General features: G+C 33.0%; 2 protein-coding genes across 4 annotated transcripts; both read right to left on the bottom strand.

Moving 5' to 3' along the window:
- Positions 1 to 734: 734 nt before the first annotated feature.
- On the bottom strand, positions 735 to 4,681 carry LOC18046237 (expansin-A15). 3 transcript variants are annotated; one of them, XM_024189597.1, is made up of 4 exons: positions 4,567 to 4,681; positions 2,160 to 2,289; positions 1,732 to 2,044; positions 735 to 1,442 (listed from the first exon to the last, which is right to left on the bottom strand). In XM_024189597.1, exons 2-4 carry the CDS (start codon positions 2,284 to 2,286, stop codon positions 1,139 to 1,141), a joined length of 744 nt encoding a protein of 247 aa, XP_024045365.1. In that variant the 5' UTR covers positions 2,287 to 2,289; positions 4,567 to 4,681; the 3' UTR covers positions 735 to 1,138. The 3 variants fall into 3 exon arrangements, with proteins under 3 accessions (XP_024045365.1, XP_024045364.1, XP_006443365.1); XM_024189596.1 differs by lacking the exon at positions 4,567 to 4,681 and adding an exon at positions 4,305 to 4,320; XM_006443302.2 differs by lacking the exon at positions 4,567 to 4,681 and adding an exon at positions 2,399 to 2,724.
- A 578-nt stretch (positions 4,682 to 5,259) lies between these two features.
- On the bottom strand, positions 5,260 to 22,512 carry LOC18046236. The gene is made up of 6 exons (XM_024187537.1): positions 22,348 to 22,512; positions 21,418 to 21,770; positions 17,958 to 18,024; positions 8,636 to 9,038; positions 6,639 to 6,679; positions 5,260 to 6,547 (listed from the first exon to the last, which is right to left on the bottom strand). Exons 1-6 carry the CDS (start codon positions 22,510 to 22,512, stop codon positions 5,552 to 5,554), a joined length of 2,025 nt encoding a protein of 674 aa, XP_024043305.1. The 3' UTR covers positions 5,260 to 5,551.
- Between the last annotated feature and the right edge of the window lie 2,918 nt (positions 22,513 to 25,430).

The following is a 25,430-nucleotide window of genomic DNA, read 5'->3' as shown; positions in this document are numbered from 1 at the left end:
GAATTTGACAGAAACAAGCTTTATAAGAATAGCTGTTGTTGTATGTATGACGAGAAGGCATTTCCATGGAAAAGATATTGAAGCAAAAAAGGTGATAGAAGATAATTGCATTAGTCAATTGCGAGTTCAAGTGTTGATTCTAGGCATTTCTAGTGCTTTCTGTAGTTCATGATGTAATTCGCAGCAGCCTGGGCTTGAAACCTGAGACATTTCCTTTCTGTAAACTAGTTACACTACTCTGTTACTCTAAATTTGAATGTCTGCATTGATGATTGTATTCATATTCATGCAAACAAGTTACGCCACTCTGTTACTCCAAATTTGAATGTCTGCATTGAGGATTGTTTTCATATTCATGCAGTGAAATTTAGGTGTGTAGTTTTAGTCAAATTTAGATTGCTTGCCTCCCACAATTTTTGGTTTTTACTTTTTATCAAATTAATGAAAATTATGTAGATGGGAATCATTTCCTCTTCTCCAGGAAAATCGACATGTGGATTTGCTTATCAAATTAATGAAAATTATGTAGATGGGAATCATTTCCTCTTCTCCAGGAAAATCGACATGTGGATTTGCCGATACTTATATTATATCATCAGACCATCAATGCTAATTAGTTTCACATGTGACAGCAAACATAACTATTAAGATGATCTGTTCTGCTTGTTCATTCATTGAGTTGCCATGGCAGAGTAGAAAACTACAAGAATATTCATTATGATTCTTGTCCTATGCAAATGGCGTGAGAAAGAAAAAGCCAAACAGCGTAATACAATGCACCATCTCCACTACAACTTAAAAATGAAATGGATTGGCTTGAAACTCGATTTCTTCTTCCTTCTGAATGACCCTAAATCTTAAGAAGCCCTGGCAGAGACCATATCTGTTACCTATACCAACCCTTTGTTGGCAACAACGTGCAGTGAAATCCATCAGAAACAAAAAGCAAAGAAAATCAAACTGGCATGGTATTCGGGGCCATCACTAAAAGCTCTTGCCCCTTGGTGACGCCAATGTCACGACATACCAAATTTACATATACTGATAAAGAGCTAATGTTATGTGTGCAATTTAACAATGAGAGCTGAAAAATCTATTCCTATGATGGCGGATATTAGTCAGTTTCTGGGAACTGAGTTTAAAACTGTCTCCCATTGTAAGTTCGGCCAAAAGACCAGTTGGGAGGAGCCACATTGATGGAGATAACAGAGCGTCCATCACTTGTTGTGACCTTGAATGAGAGAGCTTGACCATTAAGGTAAGAATTGCTCTGCCAATTTTGGCCCCAGTTGCGAGACATTGGTTGCCAGCCGGTTCTTGAGCCTTTAATGGAGACAGAAACAACATCCCCGGCACCACCAACGTTTGTTATGAGCACAAGGTTGAAGTATGAGTGCCCATTTATTGTGAATCTGATCCCACCACGCTTACTGCAGGCAATTCTACGGTAACAAGAAAACTTTCATCAACACAAAAAAAAAATAAAAAAATCAATATACCCAAGATAGCAATTTCATTCAAATGCATCACATGCAGCCATTATTTCATTTAAATGCATCAGATGTAGCCGTTTCAGTAGGATTGCTTCTCTTTTCTGAGGTTCTGCACCTCAAGAGTCTTCAAACGCGTATTCTAAAGGTACACGTTAGGAGAACCAACATATTAAACCGCACGTTCTTGAGGTTATAGAACTAAGTGAGAGTTGGAGACTAGATTGATATGTTATTTTACCTTCTGTACTGAACAGGAACGATTCCAGCTTTGTAATGAGCTATGTGTTGGAAAATAGGCTGAGAAAGATCAAAATGCTGCAAAGGAGGGTTACACCAGCCTCCTGCATTATTCGGAAGGGCATGGTTTGGGGGGCAGAAGTTTGTTGCTGTGACAATGATAGATCCTGGAAGACACCACCTATTGTCATTTACACATTTGATCTCAAAGCAAGCTCCACAAGTCACCCCGTTGTTGAATAGGGCAGTGCTCAATGCGGCAGTGCTTGTGCCATAACCTTGGCTGTAAAGATTTCCATAGCCACAAGCTCCTCCTGTAACACACACGCGTACGCACGCGCGCCCAAGAAAGAAAAGTTGAAAGGTTTTTAAGTACTATCGCTAAGAGTTTTCAAGAGTATCTTTTGAATGTTAGGATTCTCATCTTACCCATTGTGCCAGAAGCATCGCCTCCGCCATAGAACGTAGCATGAGCACTTGACCATCCACCGGCATAGCCATGAATTGTTCTCAACATTGACAAAGAGGCCACTAGAAAGATCCCAAGAAAGTCCATTTCCTGCAGAAGTGAAGTAAAAGTCTATTAAAACTTTATTGGTTTTCAAATGGAATGAAAGAAAAATAAAGTATATTGCAGCATAGATGAGCAATGATTAGCTTGTGCTTACAAAGGCTTAAGTTTGAATAATAATGCAACTTGGAAAGAAGAACCAATGAGAAACAGAAGGTAAGGAAGAGACATCAAATGCTATTGTATTTATAGATGTTCCTGAAGGAAGGTAGCTACTGGTGGATGGGTATGTCTGATGAAGTGATGATGTATGCTGATGTTGCAAAAGTTAAGAAGGATAGAAAAACAGATTCAAAGTACTTGCAAGATCTATTTTAAGACAAATAGATGATTGGTTGACAGTAAAAGTTAGAAGGAAAGAAAGCGTGCGAAAAGATTGAGCCGACAAAATTTCTTTGAATCTTTAATCCTAAATGGATAGAGAGAAAATGTTATATGAGTCCATGTCCTTGCAATGGAAAGTCGAAAGTAAAACTACATCTCATTCATTTAAAAATAAAGTCGGTTAAAGGATATTGGACCTTGAACATTTTTTTATCAGCACTGATGAACAAAGCCATATATAAAACTTTCATCCAATGTTGGCATCAAGGAATAAGTACTCACTTGAGTAAGCAAGTTAAAATTTCTAGGCGATCTGTGCCAAACTATGCACATGTAATGAGGGAAGAGCTTACAAGTATTGATTCTTTTAAAGCAATTTCTTATATCAGAAACCATCTAGCTTTATCAATACCAGAATTACAAACCAGAAGAAAATGTATGGCTTCAAGCTAGGCTCCCTAATGCAGGCTAGAAAAGGTCTAATCAAAGTGCCAAGCATGTGGCAAACCGTCCATATAGAAAGAAGAATGATGATATACATCCCTTTTTTGCATTCTTTTTCTTTAACCACAGCTTTTTGCTGCTACGTGTTAACAATCTTTTATATTTTCATGTTCCAGAATCATATACAGAACATGTACTCAATCTTTACAGCTTAATAGAACTAAAATAAACAATGAAAGAAGTAACACTAAAGTTGAACTTGTGTATAAAACTATAGATATTATCATATATGAATAATCGAATATTAAGTCCAAAAGGGCAACACTTCAATGATAAAACTGGATTCTGTGTCGACAAATGTCTACTGTCCACAGCTTAATTGGCTATATGACATGCTTGAAATAATAAAAAAAAGTTTCCAAATAACAGAGTGAATGGTCACCATTGGCACATTTCATCACCTATGGCAAATGGCAACTCCCTTGTGCACATACGTAGGTTTTGGATTTTAGTATTGATACCCATTGAGAAAATTTCCAACGGTTATGACTGTATCCAGACATATGATAATTCCAATAAAGTAAGCTTATACAAATCATTTTCAAGCTGAAAGTTGCTGTTTTGATGGACACTTATTGTCTTATTCAACAGGAAAGTTTTTTTTTTTTTTTCCTTGGGTTCAGCTTCCTTTATCATAAAATGCAAAAGAAAATTTAGTAGGATAGGACAAACCGAAATTGTGAAAGCAACATGACCTGCAAAACAAGATTACAAAGGTGATGTTGGCAAAAACAGCCAGAAAAACCAAATAAACCAGCAAATAAACAACTATACAAGTATTCATTTAGTAGATCCATGTAAACAAATTTATCTATGCCCTTTAACCTAATTCATGTTACCGCCCATCTATTGGGCAGCCTGCTTTTTTGTCTAAAGAATTGGAATTAAGTATGAAGATTCTATTCGGATATGTTTAAGTTATATTACCTGATGAAGAGGTTATTTTCAACACAAGAAGTTGAAAAAAGTTTTAATCAAGCTATTTTCATATGTTATTGTATTAGGCGAAGAGAACAAACAATACAGAATTTAATAGTTCTTTCTTATCACTCATCAAGTCCTAAAAATTGTGATAAGGCTGCAGTTAGTTAAACTGGTAAGACTGCCTGCGATGCTACAGAAGGTTATGGATTCCAATCACTCTTAGCTTACAAGGAGATTTGATTTTCGTTTACCTTTTTTTTGAAAAGGAGTTACGTAATTTTTGAAGAACTAACTACCAAATCATGAAAATTTCAGTTGGTCGTAGGCAAGGAATAAAAAATCCCAGAAAAAGAATATCAAGGTCTTGAAGAACAGTGATAACGAGAGTAAAGTCAAGCTATGTACTTTAATTAGGGAAGGGTTATGTACCAAACTGCACATGGAATCACATGGCCACTTGTTCAAGCAATAGAATAAGATGAAAAGCGAAGGCTACGGATCCAATTGAGGTACCTTTATGCATACATTTGTCCCACATTTTATCTGAAACACACGCTTCTCATAATTTGCAGAAGATTGTCAATCTGCAAGAAAACTATTATTAGCCACATGAAGTTAGCAAGAATTCTACATGCAGGGTGCCACTTGTCAAAATCATGGAAAGCCCATTCCACTGGGATTTTTCAGTTGAATTTTGCAGTAATATTATTATCCACTAAGAGTTGAAGCCAGCATGCAACGCATATTGCATACATTACATAGCTCTTCCAACACTTTAAAATGGGTAACCATGTGAATGTATGATGCAAAATGGGACAGCCTGAAGACATTGGCCAGCGATGATATAGATGTGCACTAAAAACCTTTGCTAATTTTCTTGAGTCTAGGCTGGCACTAGATTTGGATTGAGTTTATACCAAATCTATAATATCATTTCGCTACTAATAAACCAATATTGATTTTGGGATGGGATTTGTTTTGATAAGGATATAGGACTTTTACGACCTGAAACATGGAATTTTCAATCTGAGACGTCGAACATGAAGCATAAAATTCTTATACATCTTAACGTACGGCCCAGAATGAAGAAACAGCTGAGCTTCGATATTGCAGATACATTTATTTTAAAACTATCAAGCATATTGGTGGTTCAAATAAATGAAGTGAATATACAGCATGAAATCTTAGGCACAGCACCAATGAGGATAAAGAAACAATCTGCAAATTGCAGAACTTCGACCCATGCTGCGTTAAGAACTCATACATATGGCTGACTGCCTGACTTTACAAGTGACCAAAATTATCGATCAAGTTATGTTTTAAACAAACAAGCAATTAGACATAAAATGGTCTTCATTACCTGTCTCTGAAAGGACAAAAAAGAGAAGATCCAAGAAGAGATCCTAAAGTACCAAGTTAAGAAAATCTACAAAATGGAAGCGCTTCACACATCCAAATATTCAATTCTATTTGCAAGTGAACAAATGTATGTATATAATCATCCAATAGACAATTGGCGTTGAACTGGTTGCCTGCTTGAAGAAGAAGATCCCATCCGGTGGAACACCTTGGTACTGAACATGTCTTTGCTTGCTTTAAATGAGAAATGCCTTTTAAGACGGTTCTTTAAGGAAGAACCACTATCACTCCATCGTGGTCCTCTCCCCAATTTGTTCCTGATATGATCTGAGGCTTCAGTGTTACTATGATCTCCATCAGCCTCAGATATCATGATCCCTTTGCTGCGCTGCACAGATCTTAGGACCATCTGCAAGGGTTCCGAAACCGAGGAAGATTCTTCAAGTGGTCCTACGATCTTCAGGCACAGGGGGCAAGGAGGCTCATGAATCTGGGTCTTTGGTGTCAATTGCTCCAAGCATTCTGCATGGAACACATGCCTACAAGGTAACACCCCAGCAGTCGGCATGTCTCCACCTCTCATAATTCGATGAGAACTCCAGGGGGACTTTTGAGACAACAATTTACCACAAACTCCACACTTTTGACCAGCTACAGGGCCGACAGGTGACCTCAGGCTCTCTAAATCAATGTGGTCAGCTATGTCAAATCTTTCTCCATCAAATCCAAAATCATAACTGCTCGCACTGCTCCACCTAAACCCTTCTCTTCTAGAGCTAGCACCAGGGTCTGGTGATGTCTCCAACCTTTGGAGTTCAGTAAGCGTTCTGTGGAACTTCTGCACAGTACTCGAATTGTTATCAAGCCAGTGAGACGGTGAGATATGATCTTCACCAGGTGTCAACCTACCAACACTACTAGTCTCAGCATCACCAAAGGTTTCACAGTCTGACACAGGATTGTGAAACACTAGCGGGTAAACAGCTTTAGACACATAAGAGCGTCGGCTCGGAAAGTTACGAGTTGGTAAAGAAAAGGGCCGTTTGCTAGTCAATTCCCAGGGACTGGACTCTGAAAATGAAGATGGGGAACCAAAACTGGGAGATGCTGCAGTCACTCCAGCCCCATATCGCCTCTGCAAATAATAGGAAAAGCGGGGAAATGGTTAGATTAAATATTTCTTAATCCAAAGCCATTCAAAACCATAACGTTGAAACAGAATTCACCTCAGCGGAATGAGGAAACCATGAAGTCTGAGACCTTGATCCTGATAGTGAGAGAACAAAAAGGGTCAATATAACAAGCATGCCACTCCATAAAGACAAACATGATCAAAGGTTTTAAAATGTTAAAAGCATGAAGAAAATAAAAGCTGCTAGTTTCCGTTATAAAAGCATGTTCATATGCATACAAGGTAACAAGGCAGAGAGAAACAGATCTCTTATTCTACATCTTAAAAAGCAGTCCTTGAAACATCATGCTGTCCAGTCACTACTTATGTCATCAAAGGCTAATAACAACTTAACTTCTACTTGCTAATGTCATATCATTACACTTGATCATCCATTCTAAATTTCTAATATATGGTCTGTAGTTGCTGATGTCATGGTCATCAATTCTTATACAAGCCTGCATTCTTTCACATCAGCATTCGTATACTACACTTAATTTAAACTTCTTTCCAGTGTCCTTTTTCTTCTAGGCTTCGCAGAAACAGATTCTGTCTACAGCAAGCGTAACAGATACTTAACTTTAAATTGTTGTACCAACACTAAAGCCTTACTGAGGAGGGGAGGTGAGAAACCCCAAGCCAGGGACAGTTCTCTGTGTAAGTTATAAAAATAATTATAATCATAAAAACCTAAAAAATCCAAATAAGGACAATCTCTTATTTTGCATAACCAGGCAATGGTAGTACAATTTACACAGGAACAATTTCTTCAAACTTATGGCTACATTCCTTCTTTAACTCGGCAAGAATAATGCAGTGGCTTTTCACACCAATATCTTGCTCTTATTATAAGATTTTATAGACAACACCAACATCTAAACAATTTGACAGCCTAATCAAAGTAAAAGCAATTGATGGGGGAAAAAGATCAGTGGATGCTCAATGGCCAATCCATGATCGCACACATGAAACACCAAAATGCAGGAAATACATGATGAATTTTCTGAAAGTTGTTTGCACATGAAACACCAGCGGAGAATGTGAGTTTTTGGAATACTTCAAATTCTGTTGCAAGAATTCAAATCAATTATACAGTTCCTAAATGCTCTAACACATCCTTCTCAACTTAGCGAAAAAAAAAAAAGCTACAGACTCCCACTGTAAAACCAGCAAAAAATACTGACCGTTAAGACAAAATATATAACAAATGCAGCCTCCTTAAGTGAGTTCCATGATGGCAGAGATCTTAGAAAGAAAAGTAACTATCCAAGCCTAGGAAGACAACAACCTTTCACTGTGTACCTTCATTACAACTTGATAAGTAGCATGTAGTAACAATGCCATGAGACACCTTTTTTATCATAAAACAACGTTCCCTCGCGAACCCAAAACCTCAAGGAAATTAGGCAAAAAGGCCCTGATTAGAATATGCTTAGCTTTATAAAGCAACTCAACTGATGGGTGGTCAAATTGCATACACAACAGAAAACCAAAGGTAATTATAAACTACCACTACCAGCTAATCTTTGTAAAATTCATATTAACACCCCAAGCACCATGAGATAGAGAAGGTCAAGTTGATAAAATTAAGTTGTGTAAGAAATGTCAAAAAGATGAGGACAATGACTATTGAAAGCCTAGACAGCAGAAGAGAAAGGTGCAAGGAAGAAAATTAACAAAATTACATCTTCCCAAGAACTGTAATGTGAAATTATCAAAATAAGTACCTATACCTTCAACTAAAAAACACGTGTTTATTTCATGACAAATAGATGTCTGATTACTGGTACTTCTTCTCAAGCAACTAATGTAAGGTACAACAAATGTAAGAAAGACATTTGATGTTGTCAGTAGTTAACTTCATTTTAGGAACTAACTAGAACAAATCACTTAGACAGTCCATTGCATCAGTAAAAGGTCAACCTTTCAGAAAAATATATATCTGCTTAACCAATAAATATATACACTGACATAAAAACTATTATCAATAGTACATGATTCAACCTGCAAATGAAGCATCCAAGAACAAAAAAAGAATTGACTTAGCATTACCTCTCATATTAGAGGCAGGAAGCTCGCCTATATTGAATTTTTGTGCCGGTGACGTCCAACGGGGTTCATGAACATTATCAGTTGGACTACCAGAATAAGAAAGCACTCCATCAGACACGGAATGATGATGATTGGTGAAACGTTCACTGCTCACCCTGCTTCTGCTTCCTCTACTCTGGGATGATAATGATGAACCATGTAAAGGTGCTCCACGAGACCCATGTTGCAAGCCATCTGATTGCAACCTACAATCCCATATCCTGAATGGCGGTGGTGAAAAACTAGAGTTTGTCTGCCAACGTGGTTCACCGCGATCTGTGGAATTATCCCTACCACTCGCAGGTGATTTTGCTCCATGTGGCCCAGCGGCCACACAACAAAGTTGACCCGTGTTAGCTATTTTCTATATAGCAACAGTATAGGTGTTGTGCAGACTATCCAAAGAATTTCAGTGGAAGTTGAAGCTCTCCACGGCCGAAGTCAGGCACTAAGTAGGGTCTAAATGGCATTAATAGCACTGAAAGTTGTGGAAAACATATCAACAATTAACCCATGAAACATTCAAGCCACCAACTTTGCTGAGGTGTTGATTTGATAGCATAGGCAAATTAACTTTGCATCTCGCATAAAGATATATGTACAAGAGCACTTGTTCAAACTCCAACTCACTAATGCAGCCCGAAAGCTAATTACAAGATCAACCTGAAAGTCTGAATACTACACTGCCTTTATCCACTGTACCAATTCAGCAATTAACACACCTAAAAAAATGACCAAAAGTGATAAATGAATGATTTTGCAGCAAGATGTAACTGAAGTTTAATATTATGCAAATAATTCTAGTAGATAACAAATGCATAGGAAGAAATTCTGATAGGGACCATGAAAGTTATCATGAGCTGCTAATAGGAACATAAATTAAAACCAAAAAATTTGAAAGAAATTCATGATTTAAATACCATTTGGAAATTATTCACTCTCTGACATGCCTATGCTAGTAGGTACTAGCCTACTAGGTGCTAGGTAGTAAATTATTACTCCCGTGTAAAACAATAAAATTACCCAGATAATCAGTTTCTTCGAAACATAAAATATTCATCTAACTTAAACATAAGAAAAAATAATAATAATACTAATAATAACAGAACCCAGTAAAACTACAGTCAATCAAACAAGAAGTAGAAGGGTAAAAATCATCCATTAGAACAACTTATCACCACAAGCTAAAAAGTTGGAAAAATAAAAAAGCAAAAGCAAAAATAGTACCTTAAAATGAAGAAAGGGCGATCAGGGTTAGCTGAAATATGCAACTTAACGCAAGGAAAAATGATAGAAAGAAAGAACCAGCAGAAAGAAGTGAAGGAAAAAACGAAACCCTAGGTTTGGAGCGTTGATGGCGGACACATGGAAAGTGAAATAATAATAATAATAATAATAATAAAAATAATAATAATATACATACAAAGTATAACATATGCAAAAGCAAACGCAACGCTGGTGTTGGCGATCGGTTTGTTTGTACGTACATATTCTCTTTAGTGGAGGAAAACGAGACAAAAGTTAAAGTGAGATAATTGGACAAGACAAGACAGCAACTGAAAGTGATGGGCATTTGCTGCATTCTCTTTTTCTTTTTCTTTTTCTTTTTTTCCTTTTTTTCTAAATTAAAAAAAAAAATTGTCATAATCTACTAGCCTGCTGATAATTTAGATTAAAAAATTTGTTGAGATCAGCTCAAAAATTTATTATTGATAATATTATAAGAAATCTACAAAAACAAAATTTAGTAGAAATGGTACAGTCTTCATCTAAAGAATTACGAGAACAAAATAAAATTACGGTATTGCAAAACAGTACTGTACAATGCAACTTTTAAAAGTAAACACGTGTAAAATCTACTTGCTGCTTAATGGGCCGGGCCGATATGTACCCGCTACATTTTGAAGGAATGGAACTTTTAACACCCCATTAAAATGCTTATAACACCTTTTTTAAATTTATTTCCAAAAACAGCCTCGGTTTAATTAATAAAACATAAGTCAATATATTAAATTAACCATCTTCTCATAAAATTTTACCCCAAAAAAATTCTCTTAAATTAAATTCAAATTTTAAAATATCAGCTTTATCTTAATTTTTTCTTATTAAATAATTTATATTTTTGTAACTCTAAAATATTATAAGTTTTTATTTTTCAATTAAAATTTAAAACATAGATATAAATTATGAAATGGGGTGGGTGTAAAAATTTTGTTAAAAGAATAATTTATCCAAGTATTTAATTAAATTCCATTCAAACCAAGAATTAAATTAATTTGTGTAAGGTTATTCAGGTAATTTCAATGAAAAAAAGGGCGTTACGAGGAATTTTTAGGGGTATCAAAAGGCCTACACATTTTGAAATGGTAATCTATGAAGCCTGTTTTGTATTGGATCGGGTGAGGTTTTGGCCAACCTCGACTGAATCGGCATAACCATAATTTTTTCATGAAGAGATAGAATATCAAAAAGATAAGATATCTTCATAATTGTCTCTATCATGAGTTTATTTATGACCATAATAAATTGAAGTATTTATAGTAAGTAATTAAAGTTGTAAAGACAACTTTTTGCCCTTTATGTAGTCTCCCTAAGTTGTCCAATCTATGGACTAAATAATAGATTATGCTTTAGTAATCACGTTCTTAAGTAATAGATTATACTTAAATAATCACGTTCTTCATTTGAACACGTGATCTCATCTTATGTGTATTCAACATCTTACCCTGTAAAGTACTTCCAAACAAAATTTTAATAATATCTAATAAATTATGGATAGGTAGCAGAACAACACCTTCATATATAAAAATAAATGAGGTTACCTTAACTTATAATTTTAACTTAATATATTAACTTAAAAATTTATCGATTAGAGAATTCAATTCAATAGTAAGTGAATAATAACTTAGATACTTTTCTTTTTCACTGTAGACCTATACAATTAGATTGAATGAATAATCATTTGTTGAGGTGCCATCTACACAATTGATGAAAGTTTATACAAGGGAGCGTATAATGAGTTATAATAATCATAAAGAGTATTTTGATTGATCCTCGAGCAATTCATTAATTTGTTCAATAATTATGGGCTGTGATGAAGATTAATTGTTATTCCTTAACTATTTATTATGAGAGCATTTAGGTCAACATAAAAAATTCAATGATCCTTACAGGGAAAGTGAAGCAGACCATCAAGTTTCCAGAAGATTAACATTTTGCGTATAATTTTTTTGTAAAACATGTGCATAAAAGTTATACGAGTAGTCGCAAAAGACGGCAAAGTCAATTGAAGCCAAATTTCCCGTCAGAGCTGTCGGGATTTTCAGCCTTCTCATGGAATCCCATTAATGGAATGACGTTCGCATGCATCCACTCTCGTTATCCAATTATCAGTTGTCGATTTTAAATGTTATCCCATCGTAATTAAATCTCGTCAGAAGTAATTTATTGAAAATCCTCGTCCGAAATTTTAATGAAATTTTAAAACATAAGGAGGAAAAATTATATTGTTTAGTAAAACAAGGGATTTATGTCAGTCTCCAGGTGGGGAATGGTGAGGAAGGATAGAGACATCGATCGACTTCATCACACGACTCCTTGAAAAAACTTTAGGCAGAAAGCATAATGATCTTTTTGTTCAGATATTCATGACCCCCTAAGTCAAGGCTCAAGCAGTTATTTCTCTTGGATTTTGGATTTTTTTTTAAACCCAAATCCATTGTCATTGGATAAAATATAAAGGCCAATGTTAAGTTATAATAATTATAATATATATTTTTTATGTGAATTAATAAATTATGGGTCTTATAATTTTATATGGTTCACATGAGAGATGTATGTTACAATTATTATAACTTAGAGGCTCCTAAATATAAAAGATATGATGGGCTAAAGCAATTCTTACGGTGTTGAATCTCTTTTTAGCAACTAAAATTTTTGGTTCTTAACTCTAAATCAACGTTATTTCTATCCTACTCCATCTGTTAGATTCAAATGCGTGCCTTTAAATTAAACAAGCAATTAAGTATATACACTTTCTTAATTGCAGTAGATATTTGCATCACTATGTATATACATACACGTACCTCTCAACTAATCAACTTATATAGATAAGTTTATATATAGACAGATGACAAGAATTTAACTAATATAAAAATTGAAAAAGAAGGCTCTTTTTTTTTTTTGGTTTAATAAATGAACCTTCACTTTTCATTTTTTAATTTAAATAAAAAAACTGTAGTTGGCTGGATATTTCATCATCTTCCATTTGGCCGCAGGCTATCTGCACGATCTTCTGCTACTCCATACGGGTGTCATTCGCTATTTTCAGACCGTTGGGTGAGACCCCACTTCAGGATGAGGTGCAGATATGTGCAGGTGTCCAAGTTTTCATCACACAAGCATTAAAATATTTTCTATATCAATTGGGTACATATTGCACCCTTTCCGTTTTGAGGGTATCCAAGATTTTTTCGTTCTTTTTGCCCTTTATTAATGATGATTAATTTTTTTAATACTGATTATACATCATATTAATGTATTACATATATATTTATAATTACTATTACAATAGATATTACACTAATATTTATAATTAGATATACATAAGTGAGACTTACATTGTTACATTAAATCTATGAAATACATACTCAGACAAGTAAACTTCCCATAGGAAAGATGTTTCTGTAATTGTTATTACAACAAACATTATATTAATATTTACAATTAAATATACATAACTGAGACTTACATTATTACATTAAATTTATGAAGTACATACTCAGACAAGTAACTCTCACAAAGGAATGATGTTTCTGCTCTACTCACATTTCGTAAGGGAGAAAGACTTGTAAATAAAATTTATACAATCATGTATAATATTTAATTGAGAGAGTTTTAAATCTATAAGCACTCGAATCTCTATCCTCACAATCTTTCTTAATTGTGAAAGTAGAAATTCACCGCTGTGCCAAAGGCCTATTGGCATTAATGATGATCAATTAAAAGCTCAACAAGGAGAAAATGTGTTGTAATATTCACTCATTGAACTTAATGGAAACATAAAGGGATCGAGGCAGAAGCAGTATTGAACTTTTTTGACAGCCAAGGATAACGAACATGAAGCTTAGCTAAAGAGGAAATTAAGCAGAGAATCAAAAGGGAGTGACCTTTGATTTTTCTCCAAAAACTGTATATTTGCCTTGATCTACTAGTCCCTCAGTTCCCTAGACAGAGCATTTCCGCTGACACTTTCCACTGCAACAGCACTGCTCCTTATTTTGCTCTGTCTTATTCTTTCATACAATATGCATTTGAAATGAACATCTCTTATTATATCTTCAATTTGAGTTTGAATGATTGTAAATAATTCAATATGCATGGATTATTCCATAAAGAGAACATATAATATATATGTAATTAATGATTATCCAATCCGAATGTTTGCATTTTACAAATGAAATATGGATTTGCAGAACTAGGACTTGTCTAATTAGTTCAAGTCCGCTAATGAAACCAAAATTTATAAAAGAAACCCCATATACATACTACATGCATGCATTAATTAATAGTGAAAATTAAAACATTTATTAGCATGGTATTTTAATTAAAAAAATTTCGATTATATTACCCCAGATGAGAGAAATGGAAGAAGGAACCTTATCACTTTATTCTACTGCACCTAAGTTATAATATCCTTACAAAGCTGTCCCCCTCACCTCGACACTTGATATAGAAGATAATGCAAATATATATATATATATACACACATATATAATTTTTTATTTTCATTTTTTATGCGAAAAAAAAAATCAATTCACTATCTCTTCTTGCCTCTTCAGTATCTCATATCGTCTATATAAATAGCTCATTAGCCTTACATCCTTTTCAGCATTTCTTCCTCGCCTTATTGCAATCTGTTTGCTTCATTAATTTTCGATCCTCTTATTCATATAAGAAGTTGAAATATAGATCGTTTCTGCTATATTGTATGAATCAACAAGATATATATCTAACTCTCAAGCAGCCAAACATGTTGGCTTAGAAAGTATTGTGCAGCCAAGGATGACTTGCCGACGCTTCAAAGATATAGATATATAGCTTCCAATTAATTTGTATTATTAATTTTCCAGAGAAGATTTATGGGAATTAAATTATATATATAATGGAGAAGTTGGCAAGCCGTTTTTGGCTACATGGTGCTTTCTACTCCTCATGCTTGGCTTTTGGAGATAACTACTACGCTTGACAATTGTACTTTACAAGCTAAGTATGCGTTTTGAATTGAGATTGGGCAGTTGTAAGCTAAAGTACTAAAGTGTTTGGTAAATACCAATTGTTGTAGCTTGTGAGTTATGTCGATATGATTTTTTACTTGTATAATGAAAAATTTATTATATCTTTAATAATTTTGTCAAAATTATTATTAAAAATATATATTTACTACATATTATTAACTTTTATTTTATAGTTACAGTTTTTTTTCCGCAGCAGCTGTAGCTTAAAAACTACAGCACCTCAATTTCAAACGGGACCTAAGCCAGGCCAAGGGACTTCCTCAAAAGTACTTCTGCACTCTCTCTTTCCGGATAAGATGGTTTTGAATGAAACATCATTATCTGACTAATTAATCGATCTCTATATTAGGTTCTTCTAGATTTCTCTATTTCTTGCATGTATATGTACAAGAACTTTGATGGATATGTATTAAAATTGGAAAAAAGTGCTCCCTTAAAAGCAGTTTAATTTTCTATCTCATTCATCAGCATAAGCTATTGAGATATAAATTACTTATGGTAATGAAACATCATTATCTCACTAACATTGTTAATTATGTTCAGCCTTAACCCTTTTGTTGAAATTGAACAGAAGTGCTTGCGTGCCTGTTTTTTATTTTTTCAATTTTGCCTCAAATGGAAAAGTCCATATGGAAAATCGCTTTTAGCAACATTGATGCACGTGAACCACCGCTTTGTTAATTATTCTCCATTCTACAATGCCCTAGAACTTGATAACTGATAACATCATCATGTGCCAATCCAACTGGCTTTCACTATACACGTAGTTTTGAACTTATTTATATAAACTCAATTTTCTAAAATTCTTTTCTTAATATATATTTTCGGTGACGACATTGATTATTGCTAGCTTCTCACTTAATTTTCCCTTATTTCTTTCTTTCTTTTTTCGACATGTAGCTAGTTTTTCCTATTGTGCGCGGAATGCGAAATCAAGCGCACCAAATAATTATAGAAAAATAAATGACACAAGAATTACGTGGTTCGGTAATTAAACCTACATCAACGGAGGCAAGAAAGAATACTTGTTTATTTAACAATTAATAGAGTACAAATATTTGAGTAACGAATCTCACTTCCTAGAAACCCAAATATACCAAGTACTCTCACACTCTGTAGGAAAGATAAATTCTCCAGACACACTTCTCTCACTTCTCTCAAACGCTTAGAAACTTATAAGCTTAACAATTTTGGGATGCATTACAAATGAACAATGACCCTTCTATTTATAGGAACCGTAGCTCACCTACCACTTTCAATTTGGCTACAACTTGCCAAATTGACAAATTGAATTTAGAATGAAAATCAATTTGGTGGGCAACAAAATCGACAATTTTGAAAAAATCAATTGGCTTCTAGAAAACCATCACATTTTTCCTCCATGCAACTTCAACAAAATCGTGCCACCAACCTTGCCTTTTGAAATTGGCAAGCCCACCAACTTTGTCTTTTAAAATTTGCAAGCCATTCTTTTACTTTTCAACATTCCCTTGGGAGGTATTCATAATAGTATATAATTAAGTATCACATATTCTTAATATGCGTCTCGAACTTCATCCTTGTACCTTCATGTTGAGATGCCATTATTAAGTTTCTGATTCATGTTATTCAAAGCTATATATGTGTTTCAACAACACTTCGTTTAAAGAAATATATTCCAATAAATTTAAGGGGCAACATGGAAAATGACGAAATTTTCATGATTTAAGGAAATACTTTGCATGTCCAAAAATTGTGAAAGTTGACTAGTTGTCGCATCTATCTTACCTAGGTTTTGATTGGTAAAGATTTGCTTCAATTGTGGACTACGTATGCATACAGTCAAACATGCTTGAGAAATTCTAATGGTTGCTGGATTTGCTTCAATTGTGGTCGATCTACATATGCATACAGCCATACATGCTTGACAAATTCTAATGGTTGCTTTCTTGACTGCACCTTGATCACTGGTATGAAGTATTACAGCATTAGTTTTGCTGGTACAATAAGCATCTTATCCATCTTGATTTAGATCATATAATATTTCTCGTTAATTGAATGCAAAGACTCCTTTATATATATATATATATATATATATATATATATATATATTATTTCTCGACTTTCTTCTTCTACCATATTATGTTTGAGAGGGTTTTAAAGTAACATGAATTAGAGAGGGAAAAAACATATTTTCTATTATGGTTAATTTGTCTTGATGGTCAGTACCTGTGATCATTTACAAATTAATTACAAAACCAAATGACATGTCCTTCAAATTTATACAAGGATGATCTGTTGTCCTCAATTTGAAGACAAATTCGCTTAAGGCAAAAATTTTATTAGAATATTTTGAAATAAATGTTCACTACTAGAAAAATAGGTTTTACAGATACCAATTTAATGTCAGTATCAGTAATGCTCAAGTCAAAACACACTGACACTAATTTTTAGTATCAGTGATTTTTCTGTCAGTAATTTGTGTCACTATAGTATCACCAAAATAGTGAGTAGTGACATTATGGTGTTAATATTTGATGACACTATTTTTGTGTTAGTAATTCGAGTCATTGTATTATTACCAAAATAATGATACTATAGTGTTAGTTTGATGATACTATTTTTATGTCAATAATTTGTGTCACTATGGTATCACCAAAATAATGACATAATAGTGTTAGTATTTAATGATACTATTTATATGTTAGTGATTTATATCATTTTAAATATTTAGTGTCAGTATTTAGTGATGTTATGTTGCTTTTGATTAATAGTATATTTTCATTTCAATTATATTTTTCCTATTTGCTTTACTATTAAATAAAAACTCAAAATATATTAAATATGTCAAATCTCGCAACACAATTCACATAATAAATATCCCAAATGCATCACTTAAATTAACATAATTTAACTACACCATTATTTGGGGAGAAAAAAATATAAATACGAAATTAAGTTTTTGACAAGTTCTAAACAACAAAGTACTAAATTAAGTTTCAACAAACATTAACCAACAAGAATAAGCACAAGGATTTCATTGAATATTCATACATGGCTTTAATTGTTTCCCACCTACAAGTACATAAAATCAATTAGTACACCATAAAAAATAAGTCTTGGATATCTGGAAGCAAAATTAATAATCATAAACTATTCATATACTACCTCATAATTGTAGGTTGTAATTAACTTGGCAACATATGTAGCCCATTGATCACGAAGTCGCGAGAGCTCTTTCATGGTGTACTCATCAATTCCTTTGAACTTTAATTTCAAAACAACAAGTTATTCACCAAAAAGCAAATTGTAAACTATGCCTATTCACATAATATCTCCAACAATATGCCGTATACCCATTATTATAAGTACCTTTAATTACAATATATATAAAATATATATATAATACATACAATATATGATAAAAATGTAACAATCAAGAAACACAAATTAGGTATAAGGTTCAAGGTTCTTTTGAAGTGATTCATTTCACAATGCATTAAAACAATATGATGTAATATTCTAAAACTTGTTAAAATGTAACAATCAAGAAACACACATTAGGTCTAAGGTTCAAGGTTCTTTTGAAGTTATTCATTTCATAATACATTAAAACAATATGATGCCGTATTCTAAAACTTGTTTTCGATATTTACATTATTTTTAAAAATGTTCACATTTGTAATGATATCTTGAATGTATTTCATCACGTAGTACCCACATTCAAAGCTGCTAGATTGCCTTGGACACTACAAAATAAAAATTACATAAATTTTTTTTTTTAAATAAGCAATGATTATTTAGCAATGATTATTTTTAAAAATTCCACAACTTTCAGTGTTATTTTTAAATAAGCACTGAACATTGGCCTTTCTATTACACTTTAAAGATTGATATATTCTAATCCTACTACAAGGAAGACATAACAAATGTTAGCAAATAATTAACATAAAAAAGAAAAATAAAAGAACATGATCAAAGATACTAATAAGAAACTTAACTGATTCACAATCTGCATCATCTCTTAACTGATTCACAATCTGCATCATCTCTTCATTAAGATTATTTGCCAATGGATCAAGATAATAAACTGTGCATCTCACCATATCAATTGCGAATTAAAATACTAACTAGGCAACCCAAGAGGGGGGGTGAATTGGGATTTTAAAATTTAAGCTAAGCAAACCACACAACAATTTAATCTATTGCCTTAATCAAATTGAAAACAATAAATTCAATCATGCACAATATTAAAAGAGTAAGGGAAGAGAAAAAAAACACAATGATTTTTACGTGGTTCGGCAATCCCCGCCTACGTCCACGCCTCCAAGCTCACCAGGCTTGAGGATTTCACTAAGCTAGCCTCCCAAGGCTTCAAACGCTTACAATTGACTTCCAAGGTGTCAATGGACCTTTACATCAAGAGATTATCCCCAATCTCTTAACCCAAGTGTATCCCAACACTTACAATCTTTTAACTTGATTTTACAAAAAAGATTACAAATGAATCTCTCTCACACAATGTGTTTGATCACAAGTGAAAGCTCAATGTGTGAATGAATGAGATGAATACAAAGATTTAAAGCTCAATGAAAGTTGTATTCTCAATATTTTGCTCAATGATGATCGTTAGAATGATTCTTATTTGAATTGGATTGAGTTTATTTATAGTTGGAGCTGAAAACTAGCCGTTATTGACTTTCTGCACACTGTCGGATCACCGCTAACTAGATGTCGGATCGCCGTTTGACTGGTCAATATGACCGTTGGGCTGATATTTCAAATTGTCGGATCGCCGTTATCTAGATGTCGGATCGCCGTTTAGGTCCAGAGGCTAATCTTCAGTTCTGTTAGATATCGGCGAGCCGTTTATCAATATTGTCGGATCGCCGTTTAGGTCCAGAGACTAATTTTCAATTCTGTTAGATGTCGGCGAGCCGTTATCAAGATGTCGGATCGCCGTTTTCTACAGTAACTGCTACAGTGAAATATTTTCCAAATTTATAGTTTGACCCCAAAACTTTATAAAACTGTGTTACGGCCCAAAACGTTATAAAACTTTACAAATAGGTCCAATTTCAGAATTTCTAAGTAATGCTTTGTTAATCCCAAAACTTTCTGAAATTATGGTATATCCCAAAACGCTATGACAATTTTCAAATAAGTCATTCTCCAAAATTTCAAGCAATACTTGTTTATTTCAAAGTTTTCAAAATTCTTTCAATTAAACCATAAACTTTGAAAAACAACCAATTTCATAAAATCATTTTTCCATTAAATATGAAACATTTATAATGTGAAAATAATAATTTATTTAAAAAGAATAAAAACAATCAATTTCATAAAATCATTTTTCCATTAAATATAAAACCTTTAAAATGTGAAAATAATGATTTATTTAAAATGTATAAAAAATAATTTGATCTTAAAAGATTAATCATTCTTAATCTTGTTTGTTATCATCAAAATCAATATTATGGAAACATATATGTTAACACGAATAACACCCAATGACCGCTAAACAAAATAAAAATTGTTTAAAGACATGAATTACAAGTAAATTTTTTTATACAATTAATTTACTATATAAAGAATATGGTTAGCAAATGAAAAAGGTTATATCCAGAGTTATATGGGAATACAATGACCTGTCCCAACTCTGCCAAGCCCAAAAGTTTCGAAATGTATTGAGACCTCTCTTTGAAGCTATTTGTAACTTCTCAAAAAGCCTAAACTGAACTGACTTGGCACTTCCACTATTCTTCATCTCCTAATACAAATATCTAGGGGAAAATGAACATATATAAAGTAAATTTGAATAAAGAAAAACAAAATAATAACTTCAAGTTTAATAAAACATAATCTACACTTATCTTACTTGATCGATAAGTTAATAGTGCAATTTGAGACCTCCTTGAATTCGATGATTTCATCACAAATCATTTTATCCAGGTGTATTTCCCAAATTTCACTAAACGTTGCTATATCATACCCAATCACGATCGACCGAGGCAAGGAATTCTCAATAAACATATTAAACATGTTCATATGTTCACTCATGTCATTCTTTTTTAATTGTGCAGCTGCTCCTGTATTCTTTGCACCCTACTTAAGTTTTTGTTGTTGTTTGTTTGATGACCAGTGGTTCATTTTTTGATACTCTCTCATCATAGAGGAATTGCACATCTACTTTATGAGTTAATCTGTGAGATTTTCTTGGCGAAGGCTTTGAGTAACTTCAAAGTCTAGTTTCTTTGGAGTTTGTTGAGGAGTTGGTTGGAAAATTTTAATAGGAGTGTTCTTTGAATTCATTTTACTCTTCACAGATTTTTGAGTTAATTCACCCAATAGGAAACTGACCTATGAAATAATTAAAATATACATGCGTACAATTAGTAGTAATACATGCATATACAAATAGAAATAAATGAAAATAAAATAATGACATGTAATATTCCCTCTACTAACCTTTCTTTTCCAAGAGCTTTAGGAGATTGTTGATCAATCTCAAATTGAACACCGGTGGAAGGTTTAGGTTTAGGATAGTTAGAACTACCAACTTCAGTATTAATGTAGGCATTCAACCTTGCATTCATGTGTTCCAATTTAGCATACATAAATTGAAAACTCTCTTGATACATCTTTCTTTCTCTTGCTAACTCTATAGCATTAGGAACATGAAAGTACATGGATGGGGTGATGAATTGTCCTACTCCTTGCACCCTACTTCCATTTGGCTGCTTTTGAAGGGCGTAGCCTAAAATGTCATTTGACCAATGTGATTGGAACTTTCCTTGTTCAACTTGACTCTTCAGCTCATTCTACAAAAAAAAAAAAATTATAAATCTACAAGTTGAATTAAGCAATTAAAGAATCACGAATTAAGCAATTAAAGAATCACCAATAACGGATTATCAGAACCTCAAAATTCATGAGACAAGTAAACTTAATTATACCATAAAAAATGGAATATATAAGAATTAAATATACAAGTGACTTACTATTTTCTCAGCCATTGGCATCACTTTAGAAGCATATTTGTCATCTCGATCTACTCATGCCATTAACCAAGTTTCACTGTGGTCAATCTCTCGCTCAGAAACTCCATTATCTTTTTTTTGTTATAGGTTGATAGAAAACAAAAAGTATTGATTCTATTATATTATATGCATTGGTTAGGTTTTATCGCACAACTATATTATATTGTACATACTTTTCTATACAACATGCCACCATATCCTATGCTACCCAAGCGATGGTTGTAGATATTTTTGCTCTTGTTTCTTTTGTTTTAGTATTTTTTTCCTGCACAAATAATATAATAAAGAACAAAAGGGTTACTACTAATTATTAGTAACTAACAACAAATAAATCAAGTAATATTAACAAACAACACACCTGAAAATCTTGAGACAAAACTTTATCAACAAAAAGTTTCCAATGTTCTTTTTTAATGCTCGGATATTCAATAGGAGGCAACTTTAGTGACTTTATATCGTCCTTATATGGTAGTATGAATTCTTTTGCCAGCTCACTTCTAAAGTTTCTTGATGCAACCCCCATCCATTTTCTTTTTGTGCAATGACAATTTGTTCATGCTTGGAGAGCACGACAGTTTTAAAATAGGCACAATTGAGAGGCAATATGATTATCTTGTCTTCATCGCTTGCTGGTTTTCCAATGGCAGATAGGTTCTCGTTAATCAACTTTTAGAGAAGGTTTTCCAATTTTGTAGTATCCTTCTTCAATGGATGGATACAAATTATCTTTTAGCAATGGTTCCTGTTATTTTGTCAACAACTAGCTGTGTGCATACTTTTGTTAGAAAATAATTAATCTTTGGTGAAAACCATCATCTCAAATTCCAAGAGTATTATTAATGTTGTATCACTAAGAATCAATAATTTCATATGTAGAAACAGACATGAATTCATAATATTTAATTGTTTTCTAAAGTCGTTTATCTTAGATAGAATCCTTTAAACTTCTCTCTGCACTCTCTCTAGTGATGGAATGTCAAAAAAGAATAAAATATTACATATAACTTGGGGATTATAATCATTTACATAGATATTTTTTTGTTTTCTTTGGATATTGTTACTTCAGACCATCATAGAAATAAAAATTACTATATGCTAAAAATATTAGGCCACAACATAAATTCTATATGCAAACATTTCCTAAACATTGAGCCATACAAAAATTTTATAAAGGATAGAGATCTAAATGATATTATTAATTTGGTGTGGATTTTGTAACTTTTGATCGGAAAACCAAATCGAACTAATGGTTCGATTTGGTATTTATGTATTTGGTTTCTTAGCTTCAAAAAAATTGAACCGAAATAAAAAAAAAAAAAAACCGAGGTAATGTAAAATACTAATCTGGATTTCATCTTTAAGAAGGCCAGCGATAGGCTTCTCATATCACGGCTCAAAAGGATGCATGATTTTAATTTGAAGATCAATTCAAAGAATTAATTAATGACCATTAGCGGTGGGCAAAAATTGAACTGAAATAAAAAAAAAAAACTTTTCACCTTTTTGGTGCTTGACTTAGCATCTATTATATATGTGGTGTTTTAGGCCAAGGTTATATACGTCTATGCACCGAAGGGAGAATTTGAGAGCTCCATATATATAAAAAGTAATTCTCGTTGGTGAGTTTGATTGAGTTTACGCAACTTAAGCATTGATATTTAATACTTCTCAAAAAAAAAAAAAAAAGCATTGATATTTAATACTTCTCAAAAAAAAAAAAGCATTGATATTTAATATTGCTTTAATTGTGTTAGAGGGATAAAAGAGGGAGCATGATTGGAGACCATTTCAGGCAATCCATGCTCTCCTCAGCATTAGAAACAGCTGAGAGCTTCCTCGGGATGTGGATCTAATAGATCTCCCAAACAGTTTGCTTGAGGTATCAAGAAGTGGGCAGGTTGCTTGGTAAATGTGACAGTGTAAGAATCATGCGATAAGAGGCTCGAACCAAGTCAACTCGGAGACTCGATCAAGAGTTAACTTGCAAATCTCCTCTGAAAAATTAGGGCACGATCCCGATCCATTAACAACTATTTCCTTAATCCAAGGTCGTGGGTTTCGGAGCTCTGTAAAACCCCTGAAACTTCAAACTAGGTGAATATGTTTCTCTCTCCACCACCAATTTTCCTTTTCTCTATCATTTTTCTGTCTAATATTTCCCCAATTTTCTTTAGTTTCCACCAAAAAGTTTTGTTGTTTAAAGAAAAAAGAAATTATTAGAATTAAGCCACGTGAGTCATGGCACAAGTTTTTTTTTTTTTTTTTTTCCGAAAAAGACTTGATTCCTTACTTGAGCATCGAAGAATTCATGCCGAAAAAACATACATCGCCCCCCTAACTGTTCTTTGTGGGTACAAGTGAGTTTCGTAGGAGGTACACGTGATCACAAGTATTTGCTCGAGTAAAAGAAGTGCAAGCTCATGTTGTTTCCATTAATACAAATTGAAGTGTTGGTATAGACACTTGGTCACAACATTACTGAATAGATTTCTTCATCAACAAATTGGAAGAAGTATAATCTCTTATTAGTTGAAATTCTTATATAGATAGTATATTCTAATAAAGGAAGGACCTAAAAATTGAGTTAGTTAACCTTCGTGATACTTACAATTACTCCATTACAGCAATTTCGGGGCGTATGGTTGAGTTTAGGTTAACTAATTAATTCCATACGATCACTTTAGGCGTGGCTAAGATTTATCCTTGATGGATACTATTTTTAATTGAACATAACTCCAAGTAATGGTTGCTTAATTACATAAGCATGATTTTGGTTACCAATGTCTTTATTTTCTGTCTAAAAGTAAAAATTGAGTGCCTTTTTTACGAAGCATATAGCACTCTGATTTCATCAACTAAGAAGATCTTAAAGCGTAAATTTCATCCCACTCCCTTATTAAATTAACACACTTCAACTTATCCTTTAAAAGTATGAAAATTTCAATCTATCTCCTAAAACCATTATTTTTAACAATTAACTGATGTTGACTTAAAAAAGTACGAGAATGCACCTAACTTAACTAACAGTTCTGTGGGGTTAACGAGAATAATTTTATTTTGCCACTTAAAGTTTGACATATTTCAAGTTAGATGATAAAAATAAATTTATTAATGAAAACCTTCTATGAAAAAAAAATAATAATAACGACCTTTAAAAACTTAAATTAATTTTTACTAATATTTTAATTTATAAAACAAATATAATAATCAAGAATTTTATTTACAATATCACAACAATGAAAAAAAAATCAATTTTTACTTCTTATTTCTTTGTCTTCTACTCTTTTTTTTTTCCATCTTCGACTCTTTTTCTATTTTTTGTTCTTCTTCTTCTTTGCATCAAATCAAATAATTCTCTGCATCAGTCAATATTATTATAATCAAAATTAAAATGTATAACATAATAAAAAAAAATTAAAATCTCAAAAATTATAAAAAAGG

The sequence above is a fragment of the Citrus clementina genome, unplaced genomic scaffold (genome assembly GCF_000493195.1).
Source record: "Citrus clementina cultivar Clemenules unplaced genomic scaffold, Citrus_clementina_v1.0 scaffold_3, whole genome shotgun sequence".
Classification (NCBI taxonomy): domain Eukaryota; kingdom Viridiplantae; phylum Streptophyta; class Magnoliopsida; order Sapindales; family Rutaceae; genus Citrus; species Citrus x clementina.
Note: the sequence above shows the minus strand (reverse complement) of the source record. Positions and strands in the feature narration are given on the sequence as shown.

What these genes read in the sequence shown, in the direction of transcription:
- LOC18046237 (XM_024189597.1), bottom strand. Translation starts at nt 2,286, where the DNA reads ATGGACTTTCTTGGGATCTTTCTAGTGGCCTCTTTGTCAATGTTGAGA. An exon ending in CGATGCTTCTGGCACAATGG is followed by an intron (nt 2,045 to 2,159) that starts GTAAGATGAGAA and finishes TGTGTGTTACAG; the next exon opens with GAGGAGCTTGTGGCTATGGA. An exon ending in GTTCCTGTTCAGTACAGAAG is followed by an intron (nt 1,443 to 1,731) that starts GTAAAATAACAT and finishes TTGTTACCGTAG; the next exon opens with AATTGCCTGCAGTAAGCGTG.
- LOC18046236 (XM_024187537.1), bottom strand. Translation starts at nt 22,512, where the DNA reads ATGGGGGTTGCATCAAGAAACTTTAGAAGTGAGCTGGCAAAAGAATTC. An exon ending in TTTTGTCTCAAGATTTTCAG is followed by an intron (nt 21,771 to 22,347) that starts GTGTGTTGTTTG and finishes TTTTTTTTGTAG; the next exon opens with AATGAGCTGAAGAGTCAAGT. An exon ending in AAAGCTCTTGGAAAAGAAAG is followed by an intron (nt 18,025 to 21,417) that starts GTTAGTAGAGGG and finishes ATGTACTTGTAG; the next exon opens with GTGGGAAACAATTAAAGCCA.